At 37.7% G+C, this 20447-nt stretch overlaps 1 protein-coding gene across 1 annotated transcript in view; it reads right to left on the bottom strand.

Moving 5' to 3' along the window:
• Positions 1 to 20447, bottom strand: part of PALMD (palmdelphin) — a 47238-nt gene that overhangs the window by 15602 nt on the left and 11189 nt on the right. Inside the window, exons 2-3 of the mRNA XM_032118263.1 lie at positions 9104 to 9149; positions 3938 to 4018 (exon numbers count right to left, since the gene is read on the bottom strand). Of these exons, the coding sequence (XP_031974154.1) occupies positions 3938 to 4018; positions 9104 to 9149 (127 nt within the window). The remainder of the gene's footprint in view (positions 1 to 3937; positions 4019 to 9103; positions 9150 to 20447) is intronic.

Raw genomic sequence — 20447 nt, forward strand, 5'->3', positions numbered from 1 at the left:
AGGCCCAACTGGCAGAGGAATATACATGTAGGACCTGATTGCAGTTAGAAGCTACTTTCCACTTGACATATAATGTCATAGAAAGTATGTCTAAAACAGGCTTGTTGAGAAGTCTGTGCACTCCATGGTGCTTTTTATTATTTTACTTGTGGGATGTAAGAGCAATGTTTACAGTTGCCTTAGCCTGCAGGACAGCATTTGGTCTCTCTCAACACTGGACTCTAGGAAATCTTGGTAAACAGGTTGCTCCAAACTGATGTCCTGAGCCTTGACTCAAGCTGTAGAATCACTTGGCAGCACTTCCTGAGAGTTGTGTCTTAGGCTCTAATGAAATAAGTGCAGATTTTAATAGGATAATGATACATGATCTGGTAGATGCAGGTAGTCTGGTGTTGGCATAACTCTTATTGACCACAACATACTGTGTTCTCAAGCTGGAGGGCACACAGTTATTAATTCCCTTTCTATCAAGCTGTTTAGATTTTAATGATAAGTCTGGCTTCTAGAAAAGTGAGGTTGTCATCCTGGTTGGAACTGTATTAGTCTAGGACTGATGTCTCCAGAAATAAATGTATAATTCCTTGTGAGATTTACAGCAGGGCTGGCACTGTAGACCTCAGAAACCGATACCATCAATTGAAATCAGCAAATGCTTCTGTATGTGTAGGTTAGGCCCAAGAAAACAAACATGCTAAATACAAGTGTAACATAATAGTGTTATTTTTGCATGTTTCTAGAGCAGTTTGCTGCTACTCCCAACTAAATGCCATGTAATCTTTTTCATTTAATTAGCCATTTTTGAAAGAATGACACATTGTGTAGTTTGGAAATAGCCTTTGAATAAAACACTGTTTCAAGTCTGTTCCGACACAAGCAGCGACACAAGCCAGTGCAGGAGCAGCTGCTTTGGGCCTGACAGGTTTTTTTTCCTGCTCTCTAGCATTTCCTTCCATGACAAAGTGTCTCTAGCTCAGAACTAGGCTGTGCATGTGTTATAGCACTGCATGAAAGCACTTTCATTTTGCGTTAGGCTCCATGTGTTAAGGGAAAGGGATACGTATACACTGTGATGAGATAAAACCCTGGAAGGGGCCAAAGGCTGGAAAGTAATCACTTTGTTTTGTGGTTCAGGGACATATCAAAAGTACTGTGACAATATTCTGCAAATTCTGTGAATAATTTACAGTGTGTGCTCCAGGTATAACTCCACTGCAATCCTTTACAAGGCTGGCTTAGCACTGGAAGATTCATCTTTCACTGGAAAGCAAAGGTGTTTTGAGTTTGTGGGTCTTGCTCTCCTGGGGTATGGCAGTTTACTTTACAACATTTTGGGGAAGGCATAAGTAGCTTTCATGTTTTTTCACAAAAAAATGTGGTTCAACACTGTTAACTACCAGAGGAAGAAGGAGGTGTGTGACCAGCACCTACAAGGTAGCACTAGTGGAGTTCAGGCATGTCAGAAGCCTGATACTTAATAAGCTAAACTGTAAAAGCTCTTAGAAAGTACATGCAAATCAGTGCTGACTGCACTTTTAAAACAATTTTGTCTGGTCCTTTCCCTTGTGCCTCAGTGAGAAGGATTCCAGATAGGAGGAAGGATTAGTTGTTGGTGCATCTAGAAATGCTTGATGAAATTTCCCCTGTACCCGCACTAGCAGCCCCCAATACCCCTCACAGTTGTGTGAAGCCCTGTCCACATAGGTGTATTTGCTTGCATGCATCACTTCATGTGATAGAAGTGCTCATGCAGGGAATAAATATTCCTTCTCCAGTTCTACCAGATAACTAAGATCTGTTATGATGCCTCATCTCTGTCTTTCTGGAAGTTTGCTTGGGGACAGCAAACAAAGTCATTGGGAAGCCACAGCAGGGATTCCTATTTACAAAATGGAAGTTTAAAATAGAAAAGCCTACAACAAACAAAAAACATACCAAAAAAAAAAAAGCTCCAGTCAAAAAAAACCTCACAAACCAAAGCAACAACCTTTTAATAAACCTTTTGCTAAGGGTTATAAATAGGAAGGACAAAATGAGGAACAGGATAGTGTTATCCATCTAACAAGAACATCTCTATGGCAGTGAGATTTACTAACCTGCAATAGTTTCCTAGGGGACAGGTGTGAGTTACACTAATAGATCACAGAGCTCTGGACTTCACCATGCACAACTGGTATGTGTATAAATGAGTGAAATCAACCTGAATTGCTGGGGAAATAATCCCTCAATAAAATTTACTGCAGTGTTTAAATGTTTTAGAAGTCTAAATCTGTCTTAAAGCAATTTATGCACTGGATCCTTTTGTTGTTTGACCCCATTGAAATACCTGAATTAGTCTGAAGCATGAATGTTCATTAAGGGACAAAGCTTCTAGGGCATCAAGCAAAAGATGTTCATGTACTATTGTTGTATTTGATATTAGGTGCTTGTCTTATTCCTGAGTTGGGAAAGTAGTCTACATTTTGTGTGCTCCAAATAATGTATGTATTTATACAGCATACATGTGTATGTAAGTATATATTTATAGTATTTAAATGTACACTTGAACCTTCTTTTCCAAGTGAATAACTGCCTCAACAGATCCTTGATTTGCCTCATAAATGCAATAGGACTGATTTAATTTAAAATCTTTTCTGTGTGATATCTGTATGATTTCTCATAGAACAGGCAAAGAAATCACATCCTCTGTTCTCTTCCAAAGGAAAACCATTTCAGTAGTATTTTTCCAGGACTGGTTTAGCCTCTAAAAACTCCATAAAATTTCTTCAGAGTAAGTGCAAGGTTGGTTTTTGATTTCTTAACTTTTAAAACTCCATTGTACCTATTAATTTTAGCTACAAACATGTACTAGGTCTGTAAGGAAACTGCCCTAGGGCTCTGTCTGCACCCAGCACTAGTGAGGATTAGCTGGTTGTCTAGAACAGATCAGTTCATCCCTTTATAGAGAAGGGCAAAAGAGTCATCTGGATTTATAGACATGGAAACTTGAAATACAGCTTTCAGTACTCAATGTAGCCATGTACTATGATGGAGGAATAGAGTCACATGTTTGCTTCTCAAAGGTTACAGGACTTGGAAAAGATATTCCCCTCCCTTTTAGACAAGATGTTACACAAATGGTCAAGCCTGTCCTTGGAGTATCTACCTTCCAATAAAACCTGGGCCTGGCTGTATGTTAGCTTGCCTGGCCCAGTGAACTAGTTTATCATGGCTTCTCAGTTTTTTGGCTTGACACAAAAGAAAAGAGTGGATGAAGCTCAGGATCTGGTGTCTGTTTTGAAAAGGAGTCTGTTTTTAAATATGCTTCTCTCACATTTGCTCAAGGAGACGTGCCATGCTCCTGGTGTTAGATTCAATATATCTTCCTTGAAACTGTTTATCTGCTCACATAATGAAAAGAGTATGGAAAATACCAAGTCTTGCATATTTCTGGAAGCATAGATTTTTGTCTTATCTCCCTAAATGGCGTGTACTGCCAAAATTATTTTAATTATTTTACTAAAGAATAATTAAACAAGCTGAAAAAAGCCTACAGCCAAATAAATAGGGTATTTTTTTAATAGGGAAAAAAGTGCACTTAGACCTTATGATTGTGCTGCACCCTGAACCAAGTGAGGCTGCTGTTGTGGGATTAGGGAGTAAACACACCCAGTCTGAAATGTGAGGCTTAATTTTCATCTGTGAGTTTTTCCTGGTTATGATCTCATTTTATGCCATGAAAGTGATCAAGTAACATTAGCTCCACAGTGTAATTTTTTTCAAAGAGTGATGCTTATTAAAGTCAAATGGAGTCCTGGCAAGACTCCAGAAAGCTGTGAAAATTTGACAGTAAAAGCACAACTTAAATGTATGAAGATTTGCCTTCCAAAATCCCCAACCTTTATTCATGCTGTGTGACTCAAGGCTATCTTTAGTTACATAAATCTAACACTTTACTTACCTTTAAATGTTGGTGTTTCATTTTTTCCTCTTCTACTTTTAGGCGTTTCTGTGTAATTTCTTCTTGCAGTTTTCTTTTGTCCTACAAATTAAGAACAGTGCAACTTTGTTTAGAGAAACTACTTGTTAATAAAATTATTATGTGTTGTTCAGTAGGGTGAAATCAATCCATGCAAATAAAGCCTTATTTTAAAGCTCAGGTGGTGCTTAGTCAGGGCATAATTCTTTGCAGCAACAACTTGATCCTACACAGCTATGGTTTCCACTGCTCTTTCTCCAAAGTACATTTAAATGTGTTAATGACCACAAGGGAGGGATGATGCAAAATAAAAATGATTGGGAAGGGTAGGGGATGAAAACAGGAAGAAAGTACACTTGAGTACGTTGAGAATTGTACATGCAGGGTGAGACTAAAAATGGGTCCTGACCAAAATTCCTAAGGCAGCCCACACATCGTTTAGGAGAAGAAGGAGTCTGCACTGAGCAACTGTGATACATCACTAAATGAAATGGGCTGTTGGTGAATCCAGCACTGAGTTTATGTATCTTGTGGCTAATAGCTGAAATAAACAAAGGTATAGAAATTTATTTTGTTAGTCAAATAATGATAAGTATGAGAACAGAGAAATGTAAGATACTTCATATATGTTGTTGCTACCTCTCAATTAAAAAAAAAAAAATTGCCTGTGCACAGGCTGTTTTCATGGCTGTGGATCTTTAGAAGAAAAGTCTCAAGTGGTGCTGGTCTATCATTGTGCCACCTTAATCCTTTTTATATACAGATTACAGAAAAAAGGAAATGGGTGAAAAATGTCTTAATGCTGGCAATACTTGAGCCTCTCCTGTTTTTGGATAGCATTATCACATGGGGTAACCTTGTGGCTCCTCTGTGTGCAGCCAAACACTGATTTAGTACCTTGTGTCCTCAGCAGCCAGGGGGAAAGGAATCATGCCAAAGGAAAGTAATTTTAATAAGGTGTATTAATTGGCTATTCTCTTGCCATGTGCCAATCAACAAATATTTGTACTTGTTTCTTGATATATTTTAGGGAAGTAAATGGAATCTTCTGTTGTCCTATGCAGTAATGTTTGTTGACTGGAAGCTAATCCCTCTTTCCTTTCAATTAGAATAGCTTGATTCTGTTAAAAAAGTGATAGCTTTTTTTTAAAGAGTCTGCTTTCAGAAAAGTATGGTTTAGGAAGGAGTTAACTTCTTCACAAACAGAGGAAGAACCGTGCCCTTTCAGCCCACCCGAGGACCCAGCTGTGTGTAAGGACTGGAGAAAGTCAGAAAGGAAATGCTGGACATAAGGCCAGGAGTTGTTCTCCACCGTTTCCCTAGGATCCGGGATTTGGAAACAGGAAGAGACGTGGTGTGCTTGGCTGAATCACTTCACTGTTACTGGAAACTAGAAATTAGCAGTGGGACCACAGGCTCTAAGAACACTTTGCTGAAGGATAGGAAGGCTGGCCAAGCACTATTGGTACTATGCTGGGATTTAGCAGGTGAACATCAGAGTGTCACTGATCTCTCGCAGTCTGCTAAGTACAGTAATTATTTATAAACACTTTGCAACTTTTCCTTGATGGTGTTTGTCTGCCTTTTTAATACTCCAAACAGAATAGGTGGGACTCTCTCTCAAAACAAATGCTATTTTCATCTGTGCAGTGGTTTTGTGTTTTGCCAATGCTCTTTAATACAATTAACAAAGTTACTGATTTAGGATCAGTACAATATGTAATTTTTCTTCCATTTCCCTTGTGAGAGACTTTATCCTAGAGCTGCCATTCTGGATTTTTCTTGGCCATTCCTGATTTGGAAGACATAGTATCTGGTCTCTGATCTTCACACTTTTCCTTACTTAGGAAATATTACTGATATAATGGTATAAATGGCCTGTAAATCATTAGATGAGCAGTGTGACAAGAGCTTGTGTTTACAGATTATAACAATTTTTAAGGAAAACTCTTTTTGTCTTTACTAAAGTTCTGGATAAGATTCTTAGCCAGAGAATGAACTTTTACTTGGTTTATATGATTAAAAAATACTCTAAGTCAATTTGAATATTCTTTTTGTACCAGTTTAGGTGTAATAAGAGTTTGGGCAGTCTGAAATCAGTATTTGTACATAAACTACTGTGCAGAAAGAAATCTGAGTATAAAGGCATAAATTAGTGCATTCTAAACTAACTATATAATAAGGAACCTATTCAGTAAAGAAACTTTTGAATGTTTTTTTTTTTTTAAGAGGTCTGTGTTTCTTTCATGTCCAATGCTTTTTCTCTGAAGGTTTTCTTCTTGTATCCTTTGGTGTTCTAGAATGTTTTAATTTCACTGGTTGGTATTAAATATCCATTATACAGTTATCCAGATTAAATAGGTTGAAATAGATTGTCTTTTATATGTCTAGTCTATATATCTATATAGTTTAGTCTAATTCTAGAAGCCAAGAAATATGAGGAATCTTTTTGAACCTCGTGTGCAAAAATAACTTTAAAAACCTGTTAGAACACTTCCTACAGTGTATTCTGCTATGCTTTGTCTGCACATCATGTCTTGCTTTATGAAGCTTTGACTATACATCTAATGGAATGAATGTTTATTCCTGGATAGCTAAGGGAGCCATGATTCTATTAAACTTTGTGCTGTGCCCATGCAGATAATCATGTTGCTGGCAGAAGTCCTTGAATCCTCTCTTACTGCTCTTTTTAATGTGAACAGGATTTGCTTTTTATGAAGGAGCATCTTCGGCCATTCCTTTCTGTTGTGCATCAATGCAAGGTAAGACTTGGTGTTAATTTTCACTCCTACTGAAACATGTGGGACTCTTTCCTGACTTTTGTACATAGAAATGAACTGTGTTCTAAACTGGATCTGTCTGAAAGAAAGGGAATTGCATCCATAGAGCAGTGCCTTGTGAAATATCTTGTCTGCCAAGTCTATTAGTTTGTATCAGTGTTCTACAGTGGTGCCAAAGATGGTGATCTTGGTCCCCTGGAAAATGCCACATACTGTCAAATTCCATGGAGCAGCTAATGTTTTAGCTAACGTATTTTTATTTTCATATAATTTTCCAGGTATTAAAACCCATTAAGCATCAAAAATATTAAAGCTTTCATATTTACGGTATGGAAGTCTTGCTAACAAAATGGAGGCATTTGATTTTTTACTTTTTACGTTCTATATACACCAGTAGCAGGTGGTAGCTACATAACAAAGGAAAAAGTTTCCTTTCCAGAGCCATGGGAGCATCAAAATATTTAATAACAAAAACATCCCTAACAAAAACAATAAAAATGTTTTCCTTTTTTATTTGCTACATGGAGAAGATTTGAAAAAGACTTTGAAAATCCTACTGGCTCTGTGAGAGCCAGTTGCTGTCAAGGAGACAGGTATTTAACAACAGAAACCAATAAGGTTTAGTGCAGGTGCAGTTGTTGACTGCTGAGTGCCCCTTGCTATCCTCTGTTAGATCCTTTACAGCAAACATCCGGTAGGTAGCACTTGAAATTCCGAGGTATGTTCCTTGAGACAAACCTTCCCGGACCCACTGAGGGCTTGCTATTTTAACTGCAGTGTGTTGTTTCCCTAGACAACTCATACTGCAGATTAAAGGCTGATAACTTCACCTTATTTAGGCTACCTCCTTTCTGCAGTCAGAACACTCGGAGTGTTTCAATTAAATGCTCTGGACTGATGAAAGTAGAGAGCAAATAGCTCCTTGACACAGGAAGTGTAATAAATGAAGTCATAGGCAGAACCCAAATATGATTTCGTATTTCTTCTAATGCAAAATGCTGGAGGCTGCCCCAGTTTCTTAAAAAAATACTTCTCCAGTATTCATTTGGAAGCAAAGATGCACCTGGAGGATGCCAACCTGAGTATGTTCACAGGAGCCTCATCAGACAAACGTGCTGCCCTCTTCCTGCTCCTAGCTCCCAGGGAGCATAAAACTTTGCAAGGCCTGGACTTCTCTGGAGTGCCAAAACAGTTGTTATCTTTTGAGCCCATACACTAGAGACAAAGTCCAGGTTATGACCCTGGTTCAAGCAACATTGCAGTTAAACAAATAAATGTACTCTAAACCCTCTAAAACATTTCAAATTACCTTATTGTGGGCTTGTGTCAGGTCTGAAGTAAATACAATAAATGGTCCTGTTGGCTTTTATCAAGTGCCATAGTAAAACTTAACTGAATTAAAACCTGGCCTATTAGTTTCCTGTAGATTTCCAGTTATGCCTTTTAAAATTTATTTTGATCCTGGTAAAGTATTTTTTAATTCTGCCCACCATTTATTCTGCTAGTAGTGTTTCCCAACTAATCTATCATGTTAAGAATGTGACAAATACCTTTGTTTCCTTTATTTGTGTTTAACTAAGAGAGTAAATGATCCTTCTGGAGGTTTCCTTTTATATCAGAGGGCCAAATTTTGTTTCAGTTTAAGCCTTTTGTAACTAAATAAGTTTCAATGGAGATCAAATCAGAGGAGAATTTGGATTCAGCCATTTTTTATAACATCAGGTTGTATTACTTTAAAAATAGTTTAGTTGTTCCTTTCATACACTAGAAATGATCACTCAGATTTCCTTTTAGAAGAGAAACTGAAAATGTTTTCTAATGTCCTCAGCATAAACTTCACTGAGTCCTTCCTCTGAAAACTGACAGGTAGGAATTTGCTTAATCCAAGCTTGTCCTTTTTTACTTTTCAGACAGCAATACTTATGACAGATCATCAATAACTCAGAAATTGTATTTAATTCCACAGTTCAAATGAAAAATCTTTAATCTCACATTGTGAAATGTGAAAATTGATTTGTTCTGGAATTCTCTAGCTGCCTTTTGACCTTCAGGCAAACATTCAGTATGATGACAGTAATGTGTGTTTTAGACTGTCCAGTAGTGATTTTCACACACACTTTCACTGCTTTGAATTTAATTTTAAAGTGCAATACAACCCATAATAAAGTCAGTACAGTCAACTTAGCTGTCTTAAAGCAGTATCTTATAAACTAGCACTATTCAGTAATAATTTCAAGCAGACATAAAGTCTTTTCTTTTTCTGTCCTGGGATAAATCATTATTCAGCAAATACACAGCAGCTCATTAATGATATCACTTCTAAGCCTTTTTTTTTTTTTAATAATGAATTATAACCATGAGCACTTACTGTTATGGCCTGGAATCTTTCTTTCAGCAATTCGGCTTCCTCCATTCTACAAATCAAAAACAGACAAGTAGTGAAGGCAAAGAGAATGAGACCATAAGCAAAAAGCCTCCTGGTGGGGCTACAAAAAAAAGCTGAGGTGATTTGATCCAATTCCAGAGCAGAAAGAGGCAGAATTTTTGACTTGTCAGAAGAGTCCCTGAACAGATGAGCAGATCAGCCCAGACAGATACATGTAATGAGGGTGTGGAGAAGAGGCAGACAAGGAGAGTGCTGGCATGAGTTGACTGACAAGTTGGAACAGTGGAGCACAAGCCCTTTTCCTTCAAGAGCTGCCAACTCTTTGTTTTAATGTGCTCGGTTAGCATGCCCCTGCTTCTTTAACTGTTAAATGCCCAAAACAGACTCTTACAGGACCACGGCTGAAGTAAACTTTTATAATGGTTCTATTTCTCTTTCCTCTCTTTTTCTATGCTTCTGGTAATATACAGATATTTAAAATCGATTAAGTTTATTTAAATTTATAAAGTTTATTATTTCAATTATTAATCTTATTTCACCCTTATATTTTAACCTGTTGTAATATTAGCCCTGGAGATGGCATGGAGTTTTTTTGAGATGGCGGTTTCAATTTAGTTTGGTAGATGAAATTTTCAGAAAAGCTATATTCATAGCTGGAAGAGTTTTAGAACTGCTAACCTAAAGTAAGATAAACTTTAAGCAGTCAGGTCTTTCATTAAATGTAAGTGTTAATCTGTGCAATTACTGGTCAGCTATCTGGGACTCAGGGGAAGCTTTGTCTAAGTAAGGATTTCAGGATCATCTCTGCAGTGTTACCAAGATGAATCTAAAATGCTGGTGGCTCTCATGCTGGATTTTTATTCAGCTGACTTGCTGCGGACTTCTGCTGAAAACAGCATTCTGTGCCTTAAGAGATGGTGCACATTTTGACCTTTCCATTTACCTGAGTGAGAGTCAGCCACCCAAAATCAATCTAGGAAACTTGCAGAACAAGTGGAACTGCCTTAGTAAAATCTAGTTGTGGAAAAGATTCTAAGCAAATCAAACAGCATAAAGATGTAATGTGACTCTGGAATCCCTTTGTTACATTCAGTATCATGTAACCCAAGTCTTTGTAAGGACACCAGCAGAAGAGTCAGTCAGCAGGTTGGGATTTTTACTGCTAGTTCACTGACATGACTAAACTCAGCAGGATTTGGTGATGGGGTTCATTTTACATGTTGGTACAGAGACCTGAATCTTAGTGGCAAATCAAGCTTGTTATTAGCAAATTCTAAGAGGCTTCAGAATTGAACACTTGATGGTGAAATTACAGCCTTATAATTCAATAGAAATCAATATTTAATTTCAATTTCCACCTTTCTAGTATGTCATCACTCTGTATACGAGAGCAGATTTTCCCCCTCTGCAGCTGGGGATTAAGGGTTCATTAATGTTTTGTTTATACTCTGATCCACCCTGAGGTTTTGTTCAAACTTGCAAAGACCCCATTTTTATTCTCCAGTGAAGATTTTGTTTCTATTTTTTAAATATTAATATATGTTTCATTTGGTCAGCACCTGAAGTTTTAAAAATTACCACATTAAAGCAAACTCAAAGTTCAAAGGCAAGTGTATTTAGGTGTATCAAGAGACAGATTACATGGGAATTTAAATGAGTTTGTTTTATGAATTTGAGAATAAATTCAACTACCCTGTGAAAATAAATATATTGTTGCTGCAGAAGCCAATAGAGAGACAGTCTTTCTGTTTAAGCTTTCAAAGTTAGTATAGCCTAACTTACTAAACTTTGAAAAAAAAAAAAAAACAAACCAAAACCAACTTATTTTACCTTTGTCTTCTGTGAAGTTCATCTTAAAGTGTGTATATGGACTTCAGAATGTTTAAAAATATTTAAAGCAGCAAGTGATTTCATCAGAAGTAAGGATGTCTGGTTTGGGCCAGAATCGGTACTCTGATATAAATGGGATCTACTCTCAATAGGTGGAGGAATTAGATCTGTGTTTCAAGATCAAATTAAAATCAGTGGGATTGCATTACTTTGAATTCTTATGATCTAAAATATTGTCCTAAATTTATCATTGAAAATTATTTAAGTGTTTTTAAAACTCCTACTTGTGGGAGTTAGTTACAGACTCAAAAGTATGTAACATGTATTCCCCTAATCTAAACCAGTAAATTGACGTAACCTGAAGAAGGTTTCTAGAATGTTGCTTCTGGTTTTAGGTGACAATTATTAAGAAAGTATTTGAAACCCACTTTAAATATTTTAAATTGTTTAAATCATATATATCCCTTAGCTAGGCAGGATTTGTTGTTCAGTCAATAGGTTGCTTTCCAGTTATCTTAATCCTATTCTGCATGGGATTTATGTGCAAGAGAAGAAATGGACCAGCTGTCATTTTGTCTGCCCCCTAAGCCTGCCTTACTGATAGGAGTATCCATGGAGTAAAGGGTAGAGCAGTGAATCTGAACAGCTGTGTTTCCAGTCCTCAGGATTCTTGGAACAAGGTTTCTCAGAACTTGCCTGCCAGAAACATATCCAGAGGAAACTACCTACCTATTCTGCAACTTTAAGAAAGAGTTTGTTTTTCTTTTGGTAGAATAGATTCTCTGAGTGAAGCAGAAAATGTTTTTGTATCATATAATTATAATTAGTCATACAGGTTGGATTTTTTGGCTCCACTTATTTCTTTGTTCGTTTCCTTTTTGCACTGTGTACCTAATTTAGGAATAATGATGAAAATCTATAGCACAAGGTGAAAGAGTTCCCTTTTGAAGTCTTAGAGAAAAGTGGATGGGAATGGAGAAGAATGCAACATCATGAGCCAAAATCTAGAAGGACCACAGAAGCATTTTCACAGCTGAAAATGCAAGTTCTGTTGTTCATTTCTGGAGCAATGTCTGAGTCCTGGAGTGGTCTTCAGAACTGTAGTGGCTTTCCCTGGCCATGCTCTACATACAATATCAGCCTCACTTCTACTTTTGCTCATTGTACTGGGATTTCTTTTGAAACACATAATTAACCTAGGGTACAGTGAGATATAGATTGTTGTAGCAAACAATTGCCTCTGAGAAGAAACGTTGCATTAAACGAAAGGAAAAAGAAGCTTTCGCTTTTTCAAAAAGTGAGTTTGAAGTGAATGGAGTTGATTAGGTTCATATCAGCTGAAAACATAGCCTATGCTTTCTGCAAAGAGTGTTCACCGAGTTCATGAATTCACATTTTGTTCATCTTAACTAGTTTGATAATTTTGCTTCCTGATGAGCTGCCTTTGGTAGTTGTGTTTGAAACACGAAAAGAGTGTTTTGGACTCAGTACAAAAGGGAATTCTATATTCTTACAGTGAGCAAATGTACTGCCTCTATGCATTTGTCTGCATGTAGCCTTGACACTCTGACAGCAGGAATAGAGAGGAGATAAATTTCATTGAAGGTCTCTCAATAAAAGTGTTTACTGCAGCTGTCCTGTCAATTGACCCAAAAGTCTGTTATTGGGGATGCCTCAATTGATTGAGAGACAGTATCTCCTCCAGCTAGAACCATGATTTTGCATTTTACAGGTAGAAAATAAACCAACAAGAAATAGAAGTTTGAAAATCTAAATAAGGCTCATGTCCCACCATAAAATTATATATTTGAAATTATTAAAAAGTGTATATATTTCAGGATCTTAAAGAAAGTTCATAACAAAACATCTGCCAGCTCTCAGGAGGGATTAAATTATGCTTTGAAGGCAAATTTTGGAGAAGTAATGCCCTACTAGCCAAGTCCTTTAACATAATGAATTTCTTGGGTTTTCTTGCTGAAGCAAAACAATATCCAGATATCTGATTTATACAGTTTTTTGAAACTAAATTCCACCTCATTTACTTGTTAGAGTAGACACACCCCCCGAATCTCTGGGAGGAAAAGCCTTGGACTATTATGTTTCAGTTGGTACAACTCCCTTCCTGTTGCTATTCATAACTATAAATATATTAATTCTTTAAACTCTAAGTAAAGAAAAAGCTATTTGTCATCATCTTCAGGTTTTTTTAACACACTTATTTTTAAAATCATATTTTACAGTACATCTGCTGCTCAGACATCTTTCAATGCTGTGGAGTGGTTTTAGAATGCAGCACAGGCTCAGGTGTCTCTTCTGTGTTAGGGGTGTATCTTACGTGCGCGGTTGAACCTGGCCAAAAGTGCTATTGTTCTAAATATGGAACATCTTGCCCCTTTTTTCTAAAATTACTCAGTGAACTTTGTTGAAGTATATTGATTATTTTTTAATCAGTTAACCATGTTTTGTGTAGCCTTCTTCATGTTCCCAGAGTTGTCAATTCTTAGTCTCATGTATTTTATGAACCTCTGGATGTGGGAGGCTTTCTAAAACACTCTGTTGTGTCTCATTTAAAAATCACACTTCAATGAATAGTTTAAGTGTAATTACTGTGGTGATATCAAATGGGAGATTAGTAGTAGAATGTGTTCAGGTGCCCAGATAAATGGTAGGACTGTGTTCATTTTGTGGTGGTTTGGTGGGGGGGCTGGAGGGGGAGTCAGTTTGTTGGGGGTTTGTTTGTTTGTTTGTTTGTTTGTTTTAACATAAACTGAAAAAAACCCACAAAGAATCTGAAATACTCAGGATCGGTGTCTTAAACATGTGGAATGCATTGCTTGCAACCTAGCATTTTCCAACTGCTGCAGATATGTGCTTCTAAGAATAGGGCAGTTTTAAATCCTACCCAGCCAACTGTGTGGAGAATTTTTAGCAGGGCTCTGAGAACCAGCTTTAGCTATTCCATCATTTGGTTATGTTTTATTAAGTGAAAACAAACACCCCATAACCAGGACCAAATCCTGGGGAAAATAACAAACCCCAAACAGGTACTGTGCTGTCCATAGTAAGGAAATGACCCCTCATATTCTTCTGATTCTTATTTTCTGATGCTCTTGGGGAACACAAAGAGAACAGTCATGGTGTTTCGGTCTAAGAGACCTCAGTAAGATGGCAGAGCAAAGTTAGGGCCTTGCAGACATATTTTCGTGAACACTTAGTGCCAGGTGTACCAGTGCCACTGTACCAAGTACTGCTGGTGAAAGCCTTAAAAGTACAGATAATTTGTTCTAGAAGATGAGTTGAAGTAGGAATTCTTTCTGAGAGAACGCTTTCTGCAGCTGGAGCTGGGGAGGGTGTGGTATAGAAGAGGCAGGGACAAGACTGGAGGTGGTGAAGCCATTCAGCAGCCTGTGTGGGTTACATCAGCTGGTTCCCTTCTCCTGAGGCATGGGCAGAGCTCTCGCGCTGCTCCTTTGAGAAGCTGCCTAACCAGTCTGTGCCTGTAGCACTGGAGCTCAGACTTTCTGCAAGATGAGATGAGCGTTATCTGATAGCTCCCAGCAGAGCAAAGAGGAATTACTGCCTTCTTCTCCCACACTTCCAGCCACATTTCCCTGTCACTTCCCTTCATCTGATTAATCTGTGAAGCAATTATATTTGCTAATCTGTCAGGAAAGTAATTAAAAAGAAAACTTGGAAACAAACCTAAACCCCCAAATCCATGAATATCCACTGTGTCAGTGAGCTGAATAGGATCAATAGGAGATGACAGGAACAGTAGCATTAGGGAATAAGAACTCTAATTCTGATGGGGAGACAAGCAGCAAGAGGAGAAAGATATAGGAAATGTGACTTCTGGCAGCAGAGAGATGAAATCAGCCACCTTGCAGGCCTCAGGCTTACCTTAACTGGGTGGTCCAGGGACCATGAGAGACCTCATGTTGACATGTGTGATAAGCATGTATGCTTAGCTATTTATCTGAAGCTTGAAACTGCTGTGAAAACATGATGACTTCAGACTCTGGCAATCCTTCCTGTGCTTCCAGATATTCAGTGTCCTCCGCTGTGGGTGGGCAAAAAATATCCCACATACAATTTGTTTTGCGTAAGCCTTCCCAAGTATTAATGGAAAAAAAGCCAAATATGATAAGATTGTACAAAACTTTATTGTTAGCAGAGGTGATAAGATTGTTTATGTCAGATGATGCGTGTTGCAAATACAGGCCTAGTTTCCTCAGTGAAGACCTGTTGTTTTTTGCTGAGGAGTTTGTTATTTGGAAGCAGCGGCTGAGGAAAAATCTCTCAGCTTGTCAGTCACTCAGACTGTTAATATCAGCTGTCCCCTGCTCGTTCCCAGTGCCAGGGAGGTCATCTCAATAACACAGGGCTCTGGCCGGCTGATGGCAGCTGTGTGAGTGCCAAGCGATGCAGCTCAAGCAGCTGAACCTGAGGAGTCATCCGGATGCCTGTGACAATATGTCACCAACTCATATTTTTCAACAGATCCAAATATTTCACTACTGCTTCTCACAGCACTGTGTATTTACTTAACCCTTTACCTTTGAGTGGTGATTATTAACTAGGAGCAAAAAGCTTGGTATAATACAGTTTCCTTATCTTTCTTGTAAGATTTGTCTTGATTGTCAGGATTTCAGACCTGTTTCATAGCTACATTTTCTCATCAGAAGGATATTATTGTCCTTATTTTCACCTGAATCTGAAGTGGATCCTCTTAGTCCTACCATTTGCTTGGTATTCACTTACGGTGAAATTTCATGAGAAGTTTGAACCCATATACTGGCTCTGTGGTGCTGACAGGAGGCATCCTGCTACTGTCTATATATCCCATATTTCCACAGTTAACGTGGTTGTCTACTCATTGAATCTGCTAACTCGGCTGGCTGAGAACTAACCAAGCTAAAAGGTGGATATTGCTGTGCTGATGAGTCAGATCATTGCCCAGGGAAGCCTGATGAGTGCCAATATGTGGTAAAGAGAGAGCATAGAAGGTGAAACTGTGGCTACTGGAAAATGCAAAGGAAAAGGAAAGAGGAGGGACAAGTAGGAAGAAAGGGAAAACAGTGGTAAGCTGTTAGATAAACTGTTAAATGTAAATTTACCTTTACAGACTATTTAACAGAGTGTGTGGAAACTTCCTGTTTTTCCTTCTCTTCCCCCCTGGAGGCTAAATAGGCCTCTGAAACACTTTGGCAGATCAAAGGTTAATATTTTATTACCATTCATGATTGCAAAGAACAATCTGCTTGTGTGAATGAATATTTGGGGGAATACAAAAGCTCTTTTCTAGTCATATCTTCTTAAGATGTGAATAGGCTCTTTACCCAGTGACTTAAGGAAAGCCAAGCTAATCTGCACTTGATGGTACTGCTTCATTAGATATAATTTCTGAAGAGGGTCTTTGCAAATTTCTCTACAGCCTGGCAAGTAAGATCTGTAGTTGGTTCAGAGGTTCATTATGGTCTTTATAGGTTTCTCACTGTCCAAATGTTCTTGGAGAGTGATGGCCTGCAAAGGCTGGAGTTAAATACTATTTTAATAATCTATTTTAACAAAATCTTTGAAAATTTGGAAATGCCATTGTGTATAGCCTATAGGCGAAATGACTGTTTGAAAAGGGTTTGATGCACTGTGTTAATCTGGAAAAGGGGCTTGTTAGGTAATTTCTCATTTGACCGAGTATTGTAATAGCTTGCTGCTAAATGGATCTAGCTGTATTGTCAGACATACAGCTGATGCAGCTAGAAGACAGTAAGAAACCTGTTCTTGGGGTTTGAATTAGAAATTTAATCCACATTTCTTGCTTATAGTCACACTGAATTGGACACAATTAATGTTGGTGTTTGAAAGAAAAATCAGGAACACTCCAACCACTCCAGTTAACACCTATCATCCTCTAATTTTGTTGGTCTGTTCTCTTATTTTGGCTAATGCAGCTCAGGATTGTAAGTAAGAGTTGTCATTTTGTCATGACTGCCCAGTGCTCGTATGACAAGTTTTATATTCTCAGTATCCAGTGGACTGTCATTAATGGGAGAAGAACCAAAACATGAGTAGCAGGCACAGCAGTCTGTCCTTTCAGTGAAGGAACACCATATATCAGTGTAAGTAGTATCAATATCTACACTTCAAAAACCAGTAGAAGTTAATAATGAATTTATTTATATGTGTATATTTTTTTCTGCTGAGATTCAGGAACATTCTTGATGCAAATACCCTTTCTCCAACTGTATGAAGTAATTGGTATGTTCATATGAATACAGCCAGTTATATTAGCATTGCTTGGAATTTATACCATAAATCTGAGTAACTGTTGCAGTGGTTTGCTGTTAGTTTGCTTAATGCTGTAGCTCAGAAATGGAAGAGCTAAAGCTAGATGGATCAAAAACTTTAACACCAATTTAGACCTCCAGCTGGCAGAGGGAGGCACTTTGGAGGACCCTAATGATCTGTCTGAAGGAAATGGGACCCTAAACACAGTTGAGGGGTCTTATCTCTCCTTAGTTCTAAGAAATGTTCTACATCAGTGTCATATTATTCTGAAGTGATTCATTTTACCAGCTTAAGTGCATGGAATGTATTTCATGATTGTCACAGTTTCACTTCATATATGTCTTATTTAGAGTACTTAAGCCTTTTAAACAAATAGGCATATTTCTTATACACTCTTTTAGACTGTCATTAATTTCATGATTCTGTAAATATTTCAATAAAATACAGGCCATGATTTCAAGTTTTAATTTTGAATCCTTGTTGTATCATGGTTGGTTAAAAAAATAAAATGAATTTGCATTTTTTAAGAGTATCCCTCTACCACCATAAATTGAACAACTTCTGCAAATGAGAGATCTCTTGGGAGATAGCAGTTCTTGGCAAAAGCAGTAAAGAATTTTTAGTAACCATTTGATTTCAGGGAACTTTGGGAACAAGTTCCTGTTACTGGGAGATCTGATCACTGGCTTTCTGCAGCTAACTGGAACAATTCCATAATATGTGCATGAGTTCTCAAGAAGAAAACTACAGACTAGAAAGGGAGACATTTCTACAGGTTATGACCACAACTCCTATCTATGATTAAGTTAGCTTCTCTACATTCAGGTAGTGACTCAGGGACTTGACCTGAAAAATTATGTTGGGGGTTCACAGAGCTGTGTGAGTGTCCTATACTGGCACTAATGGGGTTTTCCAGAGCTGATCTAACACTGATCTCTGTGCTGCCATATGCAAATTAGCAATTAGAATTGACAATGCTGGTGGTGGAATGGATCTCTTTGATGGCTCCCACTAGGGGCTTCAAAGTAACTCTTCTTCCAAGTCCTTATTCCTTTGACTGCAACCTTTTTTCTTAATTGCTTTACTATTATGATATCTTCAGCAGAACTGACTGCGATACCTCACGTCCTGGCTTGTACTTTCTCCAAACTGATAACACCTGCTTTCCAAAAAAACCTTGTGAGAGCCCCTTCCACCTCCTCCTCCTACTTCAGCTAGACATTACCCTAATCCTCAGTCTTTCTCCTATCCTATATTAATCCCATAAACCCTGGGCAAATCTGCCTACCTCTGTCAGTATTTGCTGAAGAAGGTCCAGGGTGACAGCTCCCGGTGTGCACCGTCTGCACTGACCGGCTGCTGAAAACTGACCACAGCTTGAATCTCCCCATTTAATTGTCCCTAACAAGCAGTTATGAAATCCACTGAGCAGCTTTAAGTGCTCATAAGACATTCAGAAAATGTTCCTTACATACTGGTCCTTTTGGTTTTGTTGTGTATAATGCTTGTAGTATAGGACTGTCTTTGAGTTAGTGAAATTTAAATGCCAGTTGTGAAAACAACATGAATAATACAAGAAGCGGTATCTAGGTCACACTTCGAAAGATCATAAGCATGACTCAAGCAAGTGGGATTCTGTTATGGTTACATAGAGATTTCAATCAGAAAAACATCCTGACTGTTGATTCTTCTTGTTTCTCTTGCAGAAAATTCTCTAATTAACCTTTTCTTGAATGTACTGATTCACTTGTGATTTTCTAATTCCTGGAGGTAAAAGCTATCTGCAGTAGAGCTTGTCAAAAACATTTGGTATAAAAGGCTAGAAGCTGACACAAATCCTCCTGTGCTAAAATAACATCTTGGAATTATTTTTCTGTTCCATTTTCCCTCCCTTTTTAATGCTATTTCCATCCTGTCAATGAATTCTAAAATAGTTAGATTCTACAATCTATTTTCCTACATTATCATTTTAGTTGTATTTTTTAAATCTAGTTTTGACTTTAATTTCCTTAGTTTTCCTGAATATTTGAGTTTTTAGCCAACAAACTTTTGCCTGATTTACAGGAACAATCCTAGCTAATGAGAACAATGACTGATCTCTTTAATTTACAGTTTACCTCTATTATCTAGATACCCTCAGTTTCAGAAATGAAGGTGGGATAGGAATTAGTTTAATGCTTTGGTTTGTACAACTTTGATTATTTAATTATTTTGTCACTTAATCATTCAAAATAATTGGATCCTCCTGAGCAATGAAAAGATTTACAACAATTTACGAACCAGGTGCTCTCTCTTTCCATGTGTATGTGGGATGATTAATAAAGTTTCCGATCTGTCATGCATTCCAGAACTATAGGCTAAATTAGTAGTATGTCTGGGTTAATTTCAGCACTTCAGAAGTTTACAGGGAGTCTCTGATGGCATCTGCCTCCAATCTACTTAATTACAAAACGGTTAGATTGCTAAATAAGGCTTTTGGGCTTTTCCTTTCAAACTCTGGTTCACAAAGCTCATATCAATAACAAAGCCTTATGTAGGAATAGCTGAAGATTTCTATTTTCCTTTGGACTTCTTCATGAAGGGTCTTCCTCAGCAGTGTTTCATATTTTTTCACTGACAATAATGCCTGCACATGGCAAATAGACCTTTGCTGTGGTCCTCTGCAATTCAGAAATGACAAACTGCTCTGTATGTGCTTTGTAATTGTAAGAAAGTGAATCTTATTTCTTTTTGTTAAGGCTCACATGTGTAAAAATGTTATCAAAAGCAGGGCTGTGTGTTTAGGAAGGATGTAATTCCTGAGATTAAGGCATGCTCTGTCACCTCAAGGTTCCAAGGAGAACTTGGAAGTCATACTGAATCACCAGATGAATATTAGCTCTGAGAGCAAGCCTGTAACTAGAAAGGCTAATATTGTGAAGAGTTTGAAAGTTCCTCTGATTTGGGAATGAGTGCAACTGTTGAATAAATTGTCCAATTTTGCTGGAAATATTTCAAGAGGGATACTGAAATCTGACTGGAATGTTATGAGAAGAATAATAGAAGAATTTAATGGAAAATATGTTTTGCAAAATGAGTATAACTCATTAAATAGAAAGTTAATTGGTTCTTCAGGAAGACACAGTTTCTTACTGGCAGAAATTTGGCAGTAAAAGGCAAAATGATAACAAAATTCAGTGACTGGGTGTGTTGAAAGTTGAAATTACTG

The sequence above is a fragment of the Corvus moneduloides genome, chromosome 9 (assembly GCF_009650955.1).
Source record: "Corvus moneduloides isolate bCorMon1 chromosome 9, bCorMon1.pri, whole genome shotgun sequence".
In the NCBI taxonomy this organism is placed as follows: domain Eukaryota; kingdom Metazoa; phylum Chordata; class Aves; order Passeriformes; family Corvidae; genus Corvus; species Corvus moneduloides.